Source organism: Coregonus lavaretus, assembly GCF_964263955.1.
Source record: "Coregonus lavaretus genome assembly, chromosome: 3".
Lineage (NCBI taxonomy): Eukaryota > Metazoa > Chordata > Actinopteri > Salmoniformes > Salmonidae > Coregonus > Coregonus lavaretus.
This window is the reverse complement of record NC_139990.1, coordinates 62,486,620-62,506,946: the sequence shown is the minus strand read 5'-3', so window position 1 is coordinate 62,506,946 and position 20,327 is coordinate 62,486,620. Positions and strand designations below refer to the sequence as shown.

General features: G+C 45.3%; 1 protein-coding gene across 1 annotated transcript; it reads left to right on the top strand.

Annotated features, from left to right (window-relative positions):
* Positions 1-776: 776 nt before the first annotated feature.
* On the top strand, positions 777-13,047 carry LOC311109006 (PR domain zinc finger protein 1-like). Its single transcript, XM_084151789.1, has 7 exons — positions 777-929; positions 3,213-3,527; positions 5,477-5,596; positions 6,664-6,916; positions 9,439-10,457; positions 10,568-10,696; positions 10,831-13,047. The coding sequence occupies exons 1-7, from the start codon at positions 903-905 to the stop codon at positions 11,422-11,424; spliced, it is 2,457 nt and encodes an 818-aa protein (XP_084007915.1). The 5' UTR covers positions 777-902; the 3' UTR covers positions 11,425-13,047.
* The last annotated feature ends 7,280 nt before the right edge of the window (positions 13,048-20,327 follow it).

The following is a 20,327-nucleotide window of genomic DNA, read 5'->3' as shown; positions in this document are numbered from 1 at the left end:
TCAGTTTATTACCAGAGGCAGAGAGAAAGGGAAGGAGAGAGAGGGAGTGTGTTGGGGAGACTGAGCCATGAGGTCAGTTCAGTGTCGCCCTCTAGAGGGTGTGTGTGTGTGTAAGAGGAACGTCCGTCCGTGGCTCTGTGCTGGGTAAACAGCAGAGGGGCATTGAGTCACTGTCACAGGATGTCCTCCTTCCCCAGTAAGACGCATAACCCTCCCCCCCGCCCCAACACACACACATATATGTGTATATGTATATGTGTGTGTGTGTGTGTGTGTATGTATATGGGGGGGTTGTTGATATATAGCACTGCCACACAAGCACCAACCCATGTTGAGGGAATATGTTTTTGAGACTGATTTGGAACTGCCAACCTTTTCTAATTTATTAAAGTTTATCGAAGACTGCAGGAGAATAATGTTTGAATTTATGTAACAGTGTGTGACGGTACTTTTATGTGCCAATTAATATTGCTGTTTTTGTGGAGCAGCAAGAGCTCTTGCATCAGGTGAAAGCGCCTGCTGTTTCCAAAGAGCATTTTGTGTGTGTGTGTGTGTGTCTGTGTGTGTGTGTGTGTGTCTGCCACTGCTACCCTGAATGAGCGATCATGTTCCTCATGGTGGTGGGCGGTCCTTGGAGAGGGGGAGTGGAGAGAGAGAGAAATAAAGAGAGAATGAGGGAGGGACCACTGACTGAATCAACAGCTCACTCACTTGTCAAGGGGCAGTCAGTTAAACAGAAGGCACTCACTGGAGCAGACACACACACTCTCTCACACACACACACACAGCACTCACACTCTGGAGTAGCGCTTGGATCGGAGGGGGAGAGGGTGAACTGCACCTGTCCCACACACACGCACACACATAAACACACTCGCCCAGGGGATAGATCAGTCGGCCCTATGTGTGGCTGGGACCAAAGCTTCTCGGTGAGTACGCTACTGAACCCTAGTCAATGGAGAAACAGAGACTTGTAGATAAATAATATGCCATTTAGCAGATGCTTTTATCCAAAGCGACTTAGTCATGCGTGCATACATTTGTGTTAGATCTTTTTTTATTTCCTAAATGGTATTATTAGTTTTGAGAATTTTAATTAAACGTTTTGTGTATTAAATTGGTTTTGCTTGTTGTAATAAGAATTGAATAAAGACTTTTCTAAATTAATCCAGTGACAACAAATATGAAGGTTTATTTTATGATTTATTTATGTAAGTCATAAATGTTTTCTCCTTGTTTGTCTGGCCACTCCATTATGCAATGAGTTTGTTTAACTTTATTTAAATGCAATAATTTTGATTATTGAGATTGTATTTAAATTGTTAAAAGCTTATTGCAGTTTTGTGTCCTTCAGTGGAATTGTTTTAATTATTAAAATGCTAAAATTGTCATTGGTCATAGCTTGCTTAAATTTAAACGTGTATTTTCAAAGTCTGTTTTTAAACTATATCAGTAGTGTTTATCGAATATTTGAACAGAAGTGTGTGTGTGTGTGTGTGTGTGTGTGTGTGTGAGAGAGAGTTGAATAAATCAGTTGCTTTGGCCAGGTTCTCAGTTTCAGTATTACTTTTGCACAGCTGTTATAGAAATACTTATTTATTATCAGGAACAGCTTTTGACTAGTGTTTGGTATTATATTTATCTATATATTTAAATCCCTTTTTAAAATATATTCATGAAATCAATGTCCAATAAATAATATCACAATATTAATAAATATTAAATAGTTTGAAATGATATACTCTACATTGAAACGGAATATCCTAGTTTGTTGTATTATAATTTCATGTATGTAATTATTTGGGATATTGTTTGTAGTACAATTTGTTTTAAAGTAATGTTGGAAAAGCATTTGAGAACGATTTGTTGTTCTGTTACTCTTCTGGAAGTTCATTAATTACACTAGTCTCCTAGGAACCTGTTTTGTTGGCTTGAGTGAATTTAGTTGAGTATAGGGTCATGTTTAATTTGGTCAAGGTTTGGGGGATTTTGTCAAGCTTTTAGTTGTGGTTTAGTTTTGGAAATTGTTGGAGGGTTGAGTAGATTTCTGTATGGGTTGGAGTTATGGTACGTTTTTCCTGAATTATATGTGAGCGAGTGACGGCGTATAAGGTTGCACTTCAGTGTCTCATCGGCCTTGAAATTTGACAATCTTTGTGGCGTATGATAATTTATTCTACTGACACTGTTCTTTGCGTGAGACAAGGATGTGTGTGTGGTCTTGGGTGGGGAGCGTTTGAAGTTTGTTTGTGCTGCTGTGGCCCCCCAAATGGAAAAGTTTGGCACTCCCTCCCCACTGTCCCACACACACACTTGGGGATGATTTGCCGGTTCCGCTGCTTCCAATTTTAGCTCCATTCAGACGCAGACAGGACTTCCTTCCTCCGCCTTCCCTTGTTTGTGACTCTTTTTCCACCCTGGGGAGAGAGAGGGAGAGGGACAGTGAGGGAGCATAAGGGAGAGGGCGATAAAGAAAGAAACAGGAGGATTAAGAGACTGATGTTGACAGTTTGACAAGGAGGGAGACTGAAGAAGGGAAGGCTGGAGAGTTGGACGGAGAGGGAGAAGGGTCCAGAGGGAATGAAGAGAGTGAGGGAGGGTAGAGAGACCGGACTGACCTTATGCCAGCTTACACAGCTCATGGAATGGACTCACAGCTTCGCTGCCATTGGTCAGTCCGTCTCAGCCTATCTGCACAGTCATTGGTCAATCTGTCTTGCCCTGAGACACTAGCCGGATCAGCATACAGTATATAACACACACATACTCTTGGGTCACAACTCCTCTGTAATTTAAAAAAATGAATAGACTTTTCCCTCTGGATTCAATAAGTGTATTTTTATTTCATTTAACTTATTTGAATAGAGTTGATGAAAGTTTCCCTCTGTTTAAGTATAGAGTAGTGGGGATCGGACTGTGTCCTGGGCTAGAGGCTAGTGGGGTTGGTTGACAGTGGCTCTTGTTCCCACAGAGAGCGCACAGACACAGTCTGCTTAGTCAGCCAGTCTCAAAGGAATTCGCCACTCACTGACTCATACTTGATAATAATGCTGCCTCTTTTTTTTTCTTTCTCCCCCTTCTCTTTCTTTGTTGTCTTTATCTCATCTCCCCCCTTCTCAATTTTTTTCTTTGTCTGTTTCTCTTGATTTTATTTCTCACTCGCGCTCTCTTTCTCCCTTTTATCGGCTTCCCTTTCATTTTCTCTCTCTCAGGCTACCTCTCATAGCTCAGCCATGTTGACTACTGAGGGGGCCCACACCGTAGATCACAACGACGTCAAAATGGACACAGAACCCCATAGGGACACGGAAACCCAGATGGACACGGGATCCAAAATGGCCACCGACACAGACTCTAAGATGGAGGTGGACATAATGAAGTGGACGGAGGCAGAGTTTGAGGAGAAGTGTACCTACATCGTCAAGGATACGCCCCAGGAGGCGGGAACAGAGAGCGAGGGGTTAACGAGAGCAGAGGCCTCGCTGCCCCGTAACCTGGCCTTTAAACAACTAGCTGATTCCAAAGAGGTAGGAGGACACACACACACACATATATATATATATATATATATATATATACATATACATACATACATACATACAGACACACACACCATCTGTAAACCCATACAAACTCACGTGACTCAACCGTAGGTCATATATATAAAAGCAGGAGAAGTCTTAGCCGGGGGGATTGTGGTGAGGAGTGTGACTCGTTGTAAAACATCACACACTGGAGCACGGCGACGACCTGTGTGTGTTGTAGGAGTGGTATGTAAACCCTGTCTGGAGGGGAATTCACACACACACACACACACACACACTCACTCTCTGAGGTGTGATGCAGGTTGCTACAGAGCCTCCGCAGTGAGAAATGAGCTCCCACCCATCCACGAAGAGTCATTAATCATACTTAGCCCTGCTGTTGATGGGAGCTTCATCAATACATCCTGATAAAACCATTTCCCCTACCTGTCTCTGTGTGTCTATCCCTCTGTTCTCCAACTTTGTCGCTCTGTCTCTTCTTTCCCCTAGAGGGCGCACTAGTCAGTCCCACACTAGACCAGACCCAGCTCTCCGTACCTACCTACCTACCTCTGTCCAAACATCAACCTCTTGAACTCAGACATCCCAAACTGATCCCCAGTCAGTCTAACCGTTGAACCCTGTAGAATAGGTGTGAAGAGGGGTCATGAGATTAGGTGGGGAGCGTGTTGCGTTTTGTGGTTTTAACCTGATCAAGACCACATGATTTAGTTGCAATGAATCGATTTTCTCGTCATTGCTCATCTGTTTCTTATCACCCTGTGTGTGTGTGTGTGAGTGAGTGTTTCCCACCACATTTGTTTACGACCTGATACGGTATCAGTCAATATTTATCACCTTCACAGAAGCAACCACTAAGATTGATAGAGAAAATCAGAAAGAGGAAAATGAGAGAGGATGTGGAAAGAGTATAGCATTACCCAGTGATCAAAGGATATTGACATAGTCATTTAGGGAGTATTGTAAAGTCAGTTAATAAGTTATCCTCAAAACACCCCTAATCTTGAGACGTGGTCTGGCCCTGGGGTGGAAATGGGAAGGGGGATTTCCCAATCCTTTAGGGAGGGGGGGGGGGGGGGGGGAGTGTTTGTGTAGGATATGCATGAAGGGGATAAGGGTGTGTGTGTGCAAATGTGGACTGTGTAGGGGGTTGGGTGAATACATCTGTTCATCAAAGTTTATCGTGGTTAGGAGATTAGCTGAACGTCTAGGTTTGATAATCCCTCTTTTTCAGACAGATGCGCTTCCCTTGCTTTTCTTCCTTCCTCCCTCTAGTTCAAGTTTTCTCTCTCTTTAATGTCAATTGTTTTGAAAGGAACAACAGCACTTTAATATCAGGTGTGGATATCTTTCTCCTTTAAGGTGAACAGTCTATTGAGATAATGAGTTATTTTGATGTGGTAGGGTGTGTTGAGTGGGTGTCGTCAAGGGTGTCAGAGGGAGTGGCCCTGTGGTCAATTAGAAAGGAACAGAGACCAGGTGAGGCGAGAAGGGGGAGATGCTTTGTGGCATAACCTGGGTGAGATGGAGGAAATTGAACTCTGTCCCTCAGGGTGTCTAACTCTTCCTGTTCACGCTGGATAAGGTTTAGGTGTGTGTTTGCCTATGTTCACACACTTAAAACACACACAGCATATGTGGCTTGAGGAAAACGTGTATGACCGTCACATTTCCAGCCTAGGCCACTGATTGTTCTGGTACAGAGTTGTAATTATACATACACACACACACACACACACACACACACACACACAGAGAGGCAGCCTTGTTTGTTGATTTGATCATGATGATGGGTTCTTCCGGCCGTCTTCATGTGAAGTCTGTGACCTCCTGGCAGGATGTGATAACGTAAATCCTCTAACCACAGAACACGCACACTTCCACTCAGACACACACACTCCAACTAATGGTCTTTTATCTCTGTCCTGTAGGTGATTGGAGTGGCCAGCAGAGAGTACATCCCCAAAGGAACACGCTTCGGCCCCCTGGTGGGTCAGAGCTACACTGCAGACAGCGTCCCCAAAGACGCCAATAGGAAGTACTTCTGGAGGGTGAGTGGTTTTCCCTCCTGTCCACTAACATGTGCGCGCACACACACAGAGAACGAGCACTTCACTTTCAGTAAAAGACAGCCACAGAGGAAGAAAAACAACCATAGGTCATTTCCTGTTCCACTGACTTACTTAGTGACGTCATGGCCGGGGTCTCTGCGTTCTGAAGAAGTTTGTGTGTGGAGACAAAGGAGAAGGGGTTTTCTCTCTAATCATTCTGAGACTGAGGCTCTCCACTGTGTGTGTGTGTGGTACATCCTGTGAGTATGCAGTTTTTATACGCATACTTGTCTCAGACACACACACACACACCCTCAACGCCTATTTCATCATGATAAATCTACTGGGTAAAGCCTGCTGTTCAATAGTGGTTGTCTGCTCTGTAAGTGTGGCAGCTAGTACAGTATGAACTGTAGTGGAACAACTGAGGGGGAATATGATGTCACTTTTACACTGTACACAGGAATAGTGCTACAGTGTCATTGTTCCTGGAAGTGACAGTATAGCACTCGTACCCACCCCCCCACACACACATACACACAGGCACTCGCACACACTCACCTAGATTCAACAACATCCCAAAGCAATGTGTTCCATTCATGTCCCTCGCTCAGGCAAGCCACAATAACACAGAGTTATAGACCTCACTCTCGCTCTCTCGATGATGTTGATGGCCACAATCAGATAGGAGAGAGAGAGTGGTCTGAGTGGAGAAAGGGGGAGAGATTCAGAATGAGTGTTGGTGACATTGTCAGCGTGACGTACTCTCTGACTCAACTCTTTTGGACATGTATAAGAGAGGAGAGGCTCCTACTCGTCTGTCTGTCTCTCCGTCCCTCAGTCTGTATAACTGGCTATAACGTCTGGAGTGGAGTGTGGGGAGGGAGGTGTGAGATGGAGATATTTAACGAGTCACATTAATGATATTACACAACACTGCCGAAAAATATGATTTGTCAACATATTTAGTCTTTACTCAGCACTGTTTTTCTGGAGCTTTCTAACTTGCCATTGAGACTTCCTTGACCGTTAACCTTTGACCATTTCCTTACTCTCCGTCCTCTCAGATCTACTCGGAGGGCGACTTCCACCATTTTGTGGACGGCCTGGACGAGGAGCGTTCTAACTGGATGCGCTATGTCAACCCGGCCCACTCGGCAGGGGAGCAGAACTTGGCGGCGTGCCAGAATGGCATGAACATCTACTTCTACACGGTGAGAGCCATCTCCCCTGGCACCGAGCTGCTGGTGTGGTACTGCCCCGAGTTCGCCCACCGCCTCCACTACCCGCCCTCTGGAGAGCTCATGATGCAGAAACTCAGTAAGTCCTATCATATGAAACCTTATTACGTAGATGTTATACCATAGTAATAACACTGTAAACTGGAAGTTATATAATGATAATCATATACTGTATGCAATGCTTTATTACATAGTAATAACACTGTATCCTTGGAAGTATAGTGTACTATTGGTATTATGTTGATGAACTCCAGTTCTATACCTTTCTATGGTCGTCTTGAGTGTGTGTGAGTGATTTTATTTAGCACCTACCTACTCAGTGTTGGTGTGTGTCGTGAGAGTGAATATATTTGTGAGAACCTGACAGTGTTTCTGAGGGGAGCCATGTCTCCTTCCTCTCTGAACATCCGCCTGTCATTAACACACACACACAGAGGGCCTCGACCTTTGATCTCTGTCAGCGCCACTATTTTGTGTGTGTGGTCACTCTAGTCATAAATACAGTGAATCCGCTAAATGCAAATATGAATACGTGTGAGGGAGAGAAAAAAAAAGAGACAGACAGATTATAGATTGGGGGGGGGGGTGAGCGAGAGCGCCAGACAGACTGAGTTAGAAGGGGAGGGAGGATGGTAGGTAGGGATGGGAGGAAGGAAGGAGCCACATTCTTCCTCCAGGTGTGTGGTAGGTAGTGACTCAGTTCCCAGAGAGATGCGCATCTCCTAGGGCAGAGAGACACAGGGGCCTGGGCCCCCTCATGGTATTGGCCCCTACTCTCTCTCTATGGCCCCTGTCAATAAACCACCCCACTACCGCAGGGGCCCCTGTTGACCTGGGAATGACATCATACTCACCTCTCTTTCTGTTTTTCTTCTCTCTGTCTGTCTCGGTCCGTCTCTCTCCCCTAACGCAGTCATAGTAGAACCAGACGTGTGTGTGTTTGGTTCTGTGTGAGTCAGCAGAACTGGCTGGTCTGAAATGACTGAACTGGAGCTCTTCTCCCACTCGCTCTCCCTCTTTGTGTGACAGCTGTTTTCTTTCTCTGCGTGTGTGTGTGTGTGTAAGCATGTAACAATCAATGTACCTTCCTTAGAACGACAATAAGCTTTGCACAGACAAATGGCACCTATTAGCATTTTCTGTTCTAAATGTGTGTGCGTTCAAATACATACTCCTACTCACAGCCTCTCCCTGCATGCACACACACATATACCAGTAGAGGCATTTCATTCCAACACACACTCTCACTCTTTTTAAAATCTCAAACGTGTTTGTGTGTGACGTGCTGACGGCTCCTTGGCCCTTCTCCCTAATTTATTTGGCACTTTAAAAGTGGAGAGAGAGAGAGGAAGAAAAGCGTCTCCTCTATTGACTACTTGAACTTCCTGGCGGCGGGGCCGTGCTGACAGATTGATATCTCCAAGATGGCCGCCCTGTTTGTTTTCTGAAAGAAAAGAGGGGAAAGAGAGGAAGGCTGAGAGTGGTGATATCTGAGGGGGAGGACAGGGAGGAGGAGAGGGGGGAGGCACTGATAACCTCTGTGTTTACACACTGCCGCTGTACTGGTGTGGGGTCACAGAGTGGGAGTGTGTGTGTGTGTGTGTGTTGGTTGAAAATCTGTCGAGTAATTCTGAGTTCTGGAAAGTTTGAAATGTATATACACATCAGTGGACACACACACACACACACACACAGAGAGAAAGATTCGTGACCCTCTAGTAAAAGTTCAATGGGTAGTAAATGGATGGGATTATTGATGTCCACTCTAAAGCCCGACTTTGATGGAGGTTTAACAGGTGAGGATGTGCTAACCGACATGCAGAGGCTTTTAGCGTGTGTAGCCTGGAAGCGCTTGCAGTAATCCCATCTCTCATCATGTGGAGGTGACGGTAGGTGCGAGGGAGGAGGAAGCTCTCCCAGTTGACCTTTAACCTGGAAACAATAGCAAACAAGAAGGAATCCTGGGTGGTTGTTTTTTACTTCTACCTAAAGAACTGATAAAAGTCCAAAGGTGTAGGATAGGAAAAGTGTGTTTTTGTGTTAATGGAACGTGATTGAAGGGTCCTTCTTTGGGTCGTGAGTGTGCATGCTGGAGAAGATGAGAGAACCCATCAGACAAAGGCCTCTTTGTCAGGAAGTGTGTGTGTGTGTGTGTGTGTGTGTGTGTGAGAGAGAGCGAGAGAGACAGGGGGAGAGGGCAGGTTGAGGCCAAACTTTGGATAGGAAACTTTCAATCAGCCCTGCCCCATTTGGATTTTATCTTGATTTTTATCTGCCCCCAGACCACCTCCCCTACAGACACACACACCCTGCCCAGAGGCAGCTGTCACGCCTCACTTCCTGTCTTTTAGCCCCCCATGATCGTTCGTCAAATCTGTCGCTCTAATTGGACCACAGGGTTACCGTGTTCCTAACCCCTCCTCCCCCCGCACACGCTCTACAGCTGAAATACCATTATTTCTCCTAAGCTAAAGACATGTCTAGATAAGTTTTTCTTCCTGTGTGCACTTTAAAATGCTCCTGACACCAAGTCAAAGGGAAATGTGGTCTTCAGTCAGAGGGAGAAAAGTGTGTCTGACCTCTCTCTCTCTCTCTTTACAGAGCAGTCTCTGCTGGAAGCCAAGCAGCAGGCCAGTGAAGAGCGTGTCAGCAGCAGCAGCGCCCCAGTCAAGAGAGAACACAGTGTCTCCTCCATCCTCAGGGGCCCCACCACCTCCAGCAAGAGGGAGCCCAGCCGGCCCCTGTACCCCCGCCCCCTCTACCCCCCACTCTGCCCCCACCCTCATCTAACAGAAGAGTTTCTGAGTCTGAAGACCAGCCCGATACAGTTTGGTTACCCAGCAATCAGATCACCAGGCAACCAGTCGTCGGCGACCCCGAGTCCATCGGCGAGGAGCAGTCCGGAGAGTAGCCCCCACGGTAGCCCTGCAGCTCCCCAACCCACACGCCCATCCTCCTCATTCTACCCCCGAGGGTTGGGTCCTTTCCCAGGCTATTCTCCGCCAGCTGCCCCCCTTTCCTCGCCCTTCTACCCTCCCGGCCCCCACTACTCCCGCTACATGCTGCCTCACCACTACTCACTACCTGGGGGTGGGGTGCCCGCTGTCGGAGGCATGTTCCCAAGAATGTACCCTCTCTACAGCAGCCTGCTGCCACCCCACATGCCCCTGTTGCCTGGGGAGGCGGGGAGAAGGTTCTTACTGCCTGACTCCTCCCACCCCTCATTCTCCACCCACAGGGACTTCCTCCTCCCCGCCTCCACCAGTGCCTTCTCGGCCGCCACCTCCCTCAAGGACAAGGCCGGCCCCCACTACCCCCATCACCCCTACCCTGGCCATGCCCATCCTCACCCCCACGCCCCAACCAGTGGCTCCCCTACAGCGGGCACAGCGCCCCCTAGCGAGCGCGTGCCCACCAAGCCTACCTCAGCCCTGCTGGGCAGCGCCAGCGGCCGGCCAGAGGAGGAGGCCATCAACCTGAGCAAGATGAAGCGTGGTGGTGGTGGTGGTGGCTCTACAGGCTACAAGACACTGCCTTACCCACTCAAGAAGCAGAACGGCAAGATCAAGTACGAGTGTAACGTCTGCAGCAAGACCTTCGGCCAGCTGTCTAACCTCAAGGTGAGACTCGAGACATTCTGTTCGCGCCCTTCATTCCATGCATCCAGACTACTTTGTGTTCCCTTGCATTGAACCCAACTGACGTAGCGTTGTGTCCCTCCTGTGTGTAGGTGCACTTGCGTGTCCACAGCGGTGAGCGACCCTTCAAGTGTTCGACCTGCAGTAAGGGCTTCACCCAGCTGGCCCACTTGCAGAAACACTTTCTGGTGCACACTGGAGAGAAGCCCCATGAGTGCTCGGTAAAGACCACCACCAATGCTATGCTAGCTGCTTAGTCTGTTAAGCTAGCTAGATAGCTAGCTAGCTAGCTGCTGCATACATAAGCAACGCTGAACTTCCTCCTCTAACCCTTCACTTGTCCTCTTTCCCCCAGGTGTGCCATAAGCGCTTCAGCAGCACCAGCAACTTAAAGACCCACCTGCGCCTCCACTCGGGTGAGAAGCCCTACTCGTGCAAGCTCTGCCCTGCCAAGTTCACCCAGTTCGTCCACCTAAAGCTGCACAAGCGCCTTCACTCCCGCGAGCGGCCACACAAGTGCCCCCACTGCCACCGCCACTACATCCACCTGTGCAGCCTGCGACTACACCTCAAGGGCTACTGCCTGGTTGCGGTCACCTCCTCAGGTGGCCCCACCCCCAGCCCCTCCACCCAGGAAGAGCTCCAGCGCATCAACGAGGAGATTGAGCGCTTCGACATGAGCGACCACGCTGAGAGGCTGGACCAGCTTCAGGGAGGGGTTGAGGTCGAGGCTGTCCTGGAGAAGCAGGTCCTGGGGATGCTGTGGAGGGAGATGGACCTCAAGACCTCCGGCTACCACCACCACAAGGGCGGCGCCAGCGAGCTCCAGTCTACAGGTTACAAACTGTACAATTCAGTCAATGAGACGTCGGTTATCAAACTGCGCCGAAGCAGTCCACTTCTTCCCTCCAACGTCACGATCAAGCAGGAGTCAGAGGAACTGGCTTGAGCTCACCTTTTTGAAGGATGTTAAGTCAGACTGTGTGGCTCTGAGAACTTGGTTGCCAGGAGCAACGAATGTAAATATCCTTTTGATGGTTGTCGGCGATGAGGTTGTAGTGACTGGGGTTGTCAAACTTTCAGGGACTTCTGTACTCAGGGCTCCAAGAGACACTGTCCCCAGACTACTTAACTGTTTCACTGTGTCCTACACTTAAGACAAAAGACAATCATCCACCCTGGATTTCATATCATTATTATTAATATTATTTGTTGTCTCTTTTCAAATGTTATTTTTGTTATTGTATAACCTCCTTAATTTATTATGCAATTATTTTGTCTTCGAAAAGCAATATGTGGAAGGGATGTTTACAATGACCAGGTAATTCATTGTAATTTACTGTTTGTTTTCCTGGTTTTGATTTCACTCTGGGGCCATTTCTTTGTAGATACTTTCTCTCTCTGCCTCTATCCGTCCGATGAGTCTGACCTGTTGAGAAGCAGGGGCGCCCACTTTTCATTTATTTAATTTAAACAATATAGCAGGTAAGAAGGATCAAAGGTCGCATCTTTATTGTTGGTGAACACAAACTGTTGATTAGAAAGAAAAGGCTTTGCTTGACCTTCTGACCCTTCCAGCAAGCTTCCCTTATGTCCACGCTCGTCCTGAGCTCTACTTAATTTAAACAGCACAAAAAAGGGCATTTGTTTTGTATATTTTCAACAACGGTTACCTCAGTGTGTGTATGATTGTATGCCTGTGAGTAGGAGTGTGTTGAGTATGTGTGTCTGTACGTTCAGATGGAAGCTGAAGGCGAGTGCGACTCTATTTATTACTTTTGCTACTTGAAGAAGAATCCAAAATGAACTGGAGTGCAGCTCCACATGATCCAAAGGTCAGGAAAGTCTGCTCAAGATGTAGCATATAAAGACTGGGAGACTGGGAATCCTTCCCCCCAACAGTCCAAGGGAACTTCAAAACACTGTCCATACCAAAAGGAGACAAAGTAAACCTACTCAAATGGGATTTGTAGGATTCGAGGCTAGTAACCAAAGTTTACTTGGCTTTAGTTTCAAACGCACCAAAAAAAAGAGACTTTAAAGAATCGAAAAGAAGACCAAGAGAATACTGTTTGTCTGTGATGAAGTGTTAGCTCTTTAGCTGTGGCCTTTTTTTGTAGTTTTTGTTTTTTGGTTGAGAAAAATGTATCCCCTTCACGTTTTTAAATGGCCCAGACCAAAGCACCTCGGCCTTCTTATGCACTGGCCCCTACCCTTTATGACTTAAGTGCCGGTGCTTGCTCCTACCACTCTTCGATCATATTGGACTGTTATAATGGCTTTAAGACTACATATGGTTTGTCTCCATAGCAACTGTGACCCCGGGCCGGTGACCTGACCTGGAAGCAGTTGCACATCAGTCCCCATCCCCTTCTCTTTCTTCCATCTCTCTTTTTTCTCTCTCCCTCTCTTCCTCCATCCCTGAAGTATGACCAAAGCATCCCCTTTCATCTTAATCTTTAGCCCTAGAGGAGAAAAATGGCAAAAATACTGTCTCTGTTTACATACCGGTTTACATTGTTATTTATGTGCAAAATGTAAATTTATGATAAATGTCCACAGTTCTAATCTGACTCTTGTGAGTGTTTTTATTTACCTCCTGTTTTGGGTATTCTGCTTTAGGAGAAGGAGCTAGCAGACATTAGGGTCTCCGTATTCTATGGCTTCCTGTAGATCATGTTGCTTCCACCTCTCATGTAGCACCAGATCAGTGCTCATGGAGGAAAGGACAGAAGGAGAGGTAACTAGTTAAAACTAATGAGACACCACTTTGCCTCTGACAATATGAGGCATCATCAAAGTGGTAAGCATATGCCTTTGGTTTAGATCAAGACACTGGAAGAAGTTCCAAGGGATGGAATGAATGGAGAATAGTGTATTTAGGGGATGCATAAACCTTTCATTGACATCAACACAAGATTTCTATGAATGTTCTAGCCATGCATGGTCGGTCAAAGGGGACTGAAGGTTTATGTCTATTTCCGTGCCGTGCAAAGCTAAAAGACAAGGAAAAGGAAATAGGAGTACATTTGGAACACATCCCCCCGCCCCACGGCAATAGTAACTGTGGTCGGTATTTTATCCTCAGTTTATCCTGCACCATTTCCTCATGAGCAGACCCTCATTGAAAAAGTGAATAATTCAGTACAGACTGCAGGCTCAGTACAATCATACCCACAGTGCAGTACACACAGTAGCATAACATACCTGTTTTCCTCATGGTCAAGTAAAACAGCAGAATGGTTTTGAGCAGTGTAAAAATACTAGACATCCCCTTATTCTGGTTCCAGTTTCAGAGTAAGGCACGTACAGGTAACTGCCAAAATAAAGAAAACACCAACAAAGTGCCTTAAGGGGTTGAGTGGACCTAAACCATAACAGATCTGCCAGAACCCTCATTTACTTGTTTCCTTTATTTTGACAGTTGCCTGTACGTAGGCCTACAAGGCACAATCATGAACGAGCCCTATTATATCGTAAAAGTGGAGCTAGCTAGCACAGCTGATAAGCTATTCATGTTTCTGACCTAGCATTTATTTGGTTTATTTCAAGACTAGCTGGAATGTAGCCATTACCATTTGCCTATAAACTTGCTCCTGTTTGTGAATCTTCTACATTAGCAAACAAGAACAGTCATCTGAGTTTGTAGCGTAGCCTACGTGCTCTTTGTCAAACCGAAAACATCCTGTGCTCTCACCTTCTGACTCAACAGTTTTCGATTTAACGTAGCATGGGCTATTTGCTCTCTCTCCAACATCCTATTATTACTATCAGGGAAACTGAACAATCAGATGTTGACACAGCAAGTTCCACTGCCTCAGCTAGTATTAGCTAGCACGACTAAGGGATGGTACTTTTTTTGACTTAGTGGGCGTAAACAGATTTACCAGGCTTCCCTACACCTAACTGGGGAGCTCACCTCAACTGGTTGGTAATGTGAGTAACACGTTTATGGTGTTGTCGAACATTGTGAAATGAAATACTTTTTGGTGGAGTCACGCTTGAGACACGCAAACATTGGTGCAATTCATGTTACTAAACGAACATTGGATGTAATCTCTTAAATTCAGTTGGCAACATGTTGGCTCATAAAACAGTATGGCTCTGGACCTTACAACTCTTTCACTCTCACACACACACACTGGCTGTGTGACAGAGGAGTACATCTAGCTAAGAGATAGTTTACACACAAAAGTGTCAGTTGTATTTAGCGTCTCCATCTGCGAGTTAATGTTCTCTCCACAAGACTCCTTGGTCATGTGTGTGTGTGTCTTCGTTTATATAATTGAAACCGTAGACAAAACAGACCCTCCGACACACACACATACGCACACAATGAAATACCAATGTGTGAGTTTCGTTCCAGGCTGACGCCATCGATGAGGATGTTTCCAGAAAACCAACCCTAGCTTTGCTGTAAATATACTGAACGAGGACAACATTACGCAAGCAGAGGGGGGGTCATCAAACTCAATGGGATGTGATTCAAAAGTGATACATCTCCCTCCACCTCATATAACTTCCCGAACCTGTCCCCTTTAGCCCATCTTGACAGGAAGTCGACCCCGTTTTAGGACAAAAAACAGAAACCAGATGAGGACCAGAAGAGGTGCAGTCGTAGTCACAGATAAGGACCAGAACACATGGTGACCGGGTCATATGGACCGCAGAGAAGGAAGAAATGATGAGCTACAGTACAGTTGGTCACTTGAACACATGGACAGACCGCTGTGCAGCTAAAAGCATCTGAGAAACAAGGGGAACTGTGGTTGAATACAAAGGAGCAGCAAATTAAGCTCATCTGTCCCATTGAAGCTAGAGGCTGAACAAAGATGGCTGCAGCGATGTAGTGCTGACTCACCGCCATCATGCGTAGGTGGCATGCGTGTATCTGCGTATGTGTGCAAGCATGTGAGTGTGTGTCTGTGCGAGGTACAGATTTCTCACAGATACACCAGGCTTGAATAGATTTACTGAGTAACTTTTGCTGAGATACCCAAAAAACTGAATATATATGAATTAATGTCTTTACATAATCATGAGAAAGGAATCCTCTTAGTCCCTTATGTGACTAGTGGCCCACAGATGTCCATAGTGTTGTCATCAACCCTATCCAGATGACACAGATGGAGTAAGGATGGGAAGGGGAGTGAGTTGTTCGGCCATTATAGCAATTCGTGTTCTGCTGTGTGAATTTACGAGCCACATGTGAAGCCCTCTGATTAGGAATTATGATTACCTTCCTTTGCTTCCTGCTACCAAACACCGCTCCTTTTGTCTCCCTCCCTCAGACACTGTATGTGACACACACACACAAAGTCTCTCTCCATACCACATCATATGCACATATGCAAACAATATCCTCACTACTTCAATGAGAGAGGTTATGTATTATGTGTGACTGTAACTGTGTGTGAAGGGGGCTTATAGCTGGTGCCAAATATCAATGTGGGTGAGTGTAGTGTGAGTATGTGTGGGTTTTGTGAGAAGGGCCTAAAATTAACACACGCCACCTGCCAAATGCGGGTAGATTTTGGCATTGGTGAGTAAGATGTCTATTTCACCAGCCACGTTGGAGGGTGGTCAGGGCTCCACAGTGCGAGCACTTCACTCGCATTTGTGAATAAAAACAGTAAAGTATGATCACATTTATAGCTAAATAAATGCTGCAGTAGCTGTTTTCAAAGTATTTTCATAGCTGGTAAATTAATTGCACAAAGTCAAAGAACTACCAATCCTATAGACCAGGGTTTCCCAAAGTTGGTCCTGGGGCCCCCGCTGGGTGCATGTTATTTTTTTTCCCCCTAGCACCACAGCTGATTCAAATAATCAAAGCTTGATGATGAGTTGATTATTTGAATCAGCTGTGTAGTGCTAGGGCAAAAACCAAAACGTGCACCCAGGGGGTGTCCCTGGACCGACTTTGGGAAACCCTGCTAAAGCCTGTCCCACCTTGTGCTGCAACACTGCCTGGCTGGGGGCTGTGTGCACGTGAAGAGCTGAGTGAAAGATTAGTTTTTAGAAACATTGTGCACAGGAATAAAAGTTGGTCTAATTTACTTGAAACGCATGTCTACTGAAGTGAGACTTTGTTCTTGTGTTTTTTGGCTATTTACATTGTTTTGTTCACAAGCTACAGTGGGGAAAAAAAGTATTTAGTCAGCCACCAATTGTGCAAGTTCTCCCACTTAAAAAGATGAGAGAGGCCTGTAATTTTCATCATAGGTACACGTCAACTATGACAGACAAATTGAGACATTTTTTTCTCCAGAAAATCACATTGTAGGATTTTTAATGAATTTATTTGCAAATTATGGTGGAAAATAAGTATTTGGTCACCTACAAACAAGCAAGATTTCTGGCTCTCACAGACCTGTAACAACTTCTTTAAGAGGCTCCTCTGTCCTCCACTCGTTACCTGTATTAATGGCACCTGTTTGAACTTGTTATCAGTATAAAAGACACCTGTCCACAACCTCAAACAGTCACACTCCAAACTCCACTATGGCCAAGACCAAAGAGCTGTCAAAGGACACCAGAAACAAAATTGTAGACCTGCACCAGGCTGGGAAGACTGAATCTGCAATAGGTAAGCAGCTTGGTTTGAAGAAATCAACTGTGGGAGCAATTATTAGGAAATGGAAGACATACAAGACCACTGATAATCTCCCTCGATCTGGGGCTCCACGCAAGATCTCACCCCGTGGGGTCAAAATGAACACAAGAACAGTGAGCAAAAATCTCAGAACCACACGGGGGGACCTAGTGAATGACCTGCAGAGAGCTGGGACCAAAGTAACAAAGCCTACCATCAGTAACACACTACGCCGCCAGGGACTCAAATCCTGCAGTGCCAGACGTGTCCCCCTGCTTAAGCCAGTACATGTCCAGGCCCGTCTGAAGTTTGCTAGAGTGCATTTGGATGATCCAGAAGAGGATTGGGAGAATGTCATATGGTCAGATGAAACCAAAATATAACTTTTTGGTAAAAACTAAAATCGTCGTGTTTGGAGGACAAAGAATGCTGAGTTGCATCCAAAGAACACCATACCTACTGTGAAGCATGGGGGTGGAAACATCATGCTTTGGGGCTGTTTTTCTGCAAAGGGACCAGGACGACTGATCCGTGTAAAGGAAAGAATGAATGGGGCCATGTATCGTGAGATTTTGAGTGAAAACCTCCTTCCATCAGCAAGGGCATTGAAGATGAAACGTGGCTGGGTCTTTCAGCATGACAATGATCCCAAACACACCGCCCGGGCAACGAAGGAGTGGCTTCGTAAGAAGCATTTCAAGGTCCTGGTGTGGCCTAGCCAGTCTCCAGATCTCAACCCCATAGAAAATCTTTGGAGGTAGTTGAAAGTCCGTGTTGCCCAGCGACAGCCCCAAAACATCACTGCTCTAGAGGAGATCTGCATGGAGGAATGGGCCAAAATACCAGCAACAGTGTGTGAAAACCTTGTGAAGACTTACAGAAAACATTTGACCTGTGTCATTGCCAACAAAGGGTATATAACAAAGTATTGAGAAACTTTTGTTATTGACCAAATACTTATTTTCCACCATAATTTGCAAATAAATTCATTAAAAATCCTACAATGTGATTTTCTGGAATTTTTTTCTCATTTTGTCTGTCATAGTTGACGTGTACCTATGATGAAAATTACAGGCCTCTCTCATCTTTTTAAGTGGGAGAACTTGCACAATTGGTGGCTGACTAAATACTTTTTTTCCCCACTGTATGTTGTTTTTCAATGTTTGCGTTTCAACTGCTAGGGAAGAGAAGACAATGTGGCTATTAGACAGACTCAATCTCACAGGGACATGACTGTCTAGTCACGTTACCACGGTAACCTCCCACCCCTTTTTTGTTTTATTTTTTGTTTGTCAAAATAAAGTTTTAATGAAAATATGTAATTCATTGTTATGTTAATATGTTGGCAACAGTTTTGTAAAAGCAATAAGGCAAGCGAGGCAGTGCTGTATTATGAATATAGTCACAGGCAAATGGAGTTGTTCGGCCTGACGCGATAGCGGAGGGCCAGTCAACCCATCTACCTGTGACTGTATTTATGATACAGAACCGTCTCTTGTTCCCCACCGCTTAATTATCCACCTCATTTTCGAACAGTGCTATGGGTACTGCCAAACAATGAAGTGATGTATTTTTTTGATTTTATTAACAAAGAAATATCAACAAACAAAAGAGGAATAGTCACATGCAAACAATTATACATAAACTGTTTACATTGCCAGGAATCCTAAACAAACCATATTCATTAATAATAAAACAAGTTTTAATTGCCTTTTTATTTTTCATTTAAGTTAAAGTAGTGCCATACTGTTTAAATTCATTTATAAAGTGAAAAATGTTAGGTTTTGAATTAGACTATTTGCATTTGTGACCTCCCACCCTTAAAGGTGTAGGTGAAAATGTTTGGTTAAAAGGCTCAGGTCACAAAATATTTTATGAAATTAAACAATGTACCACATTACTTCTCACTAGTAATACATTGATTGTTTTAAAAACATTACAAAGCATGCTCATTCGTTTTTTCGGTGAAATTTTAGCGAAAATATTTTTATTTTGGATGGTAAGAAATCTGAGTGGCTGGTAGATTTGTAAATCTACCTGACACAGTGGCTGGTGGACCAAAAAGTGAATTTTAGGCCCTGTTTGTTTGTGAGTGTTTTACAAAACTTTTAATGTACTCAGATGGGCCAGAGAAAAAGTCCCAATGGACTGTGGCTCAAGGGTAAACTCAAGTAACAAGAACATAAATATTTACAGCATTGCATTTTGTTTATTTCAGGAAGTTTTTCAGGTTTTGAATTGGCTATCAGTGGGGAAAATACTGTTAGCAGTGAATCAACATGTTCTATTTTTGTCACACAAAGACACGTAAACATACACACACCACACACACGGGCGGAGGGTCAGATTCTCTAGTATATTAAAGACAAATTACAGTCTTCCTCTTTGCACAGCCAGCTAGGAGCCACAACTTCCAGTCAATACTTACTCACACTGATACCCTGAGCCAGAGGCTACAGCTGGGAAGTGGGTACAGTAGTTATTAGAGAGAGAGAGAAAGAGAGGCAGAGAGAGAGAGGATACAGTAAGCTCAGCCACTGCGACTGAGACAATGATGAGAGGATGTAGATGAAGGTGAGTGACCATAAAGGCCTTGAAGTGACTATTTCTTTCTCTGTCTTCAGCACCTGCCCATTAGGGGCCTAGGTTAATGACAGGTTGGCCCCTGCGTGGGGCGAGGGGAGGGGGATGCACTCAGAATGAGAGGGCACCCCTGGGAGCGAGAGAGAGGAGAGAGTTATTTGTTCCTCTTACAGCCATTCTTACCCCTGGCTACAGGTGTGATTGAGGTATGGAGGGAACCTGTGTGTGTGTGAATATGTGTAAGAAAGATAAGGTTTGTATTCGTGAGTGTGTGTGTAGTCACGGGGTGGAGGGGGGTGGGGTGAGGGTGGCAGAGGGGAAAGTTGTCTCCAGTCACCTCGTATAACTTCACAAGGAAGAGTCTGACTTATGGTCTCCAGCATCTCTGGTTTACCTCAACATCCCCATCAACAGAGAGAGAGAGACGAGGGGGGACTCTTTGGCTAGACAGTTGTTTATTTTTTTCCTTTTGAACTAACAATACAATTTGAGTTTCATCAACTCAATACTTGTCATTAAAAGGTATCCAAAAGCAGAAAAGTGTGTGACAGAGAGAAAAGACAAAGGGAATGAGAGAGGGAGTGACTAAAAGCAAATGAAAGAGCTAGGGTCGCTAACATCCAGAGAGCTGAACTCTGTCCTTTTAATAATTACACAAACTTCAAAGGCTGTTT

Excerpts from the sequence above, each read along its gene's own strand:
- LOC311109006 (XM_084151789.1), top strand. The coding sequence starts at position 903 with ATGTGTGGCTGGGACCAAAGCTTCTCG. Across the intron at positions 3,528-5,476 it reads AACTAGCTGATTCCAAAGAG|GTGATTGGAGTGGCCAGCAG; the intron begins GTAGGAGGACAC and ends TCTGTCCTGTAG. Across the intron at positions 10,697-10,830 it reads AGAAGCCCCATGAGTGCTCG|GTGTGCCATAAGCGCTTCAG; the intron begins GTAAAGACCACC and ends TCTTTCCCCCAG.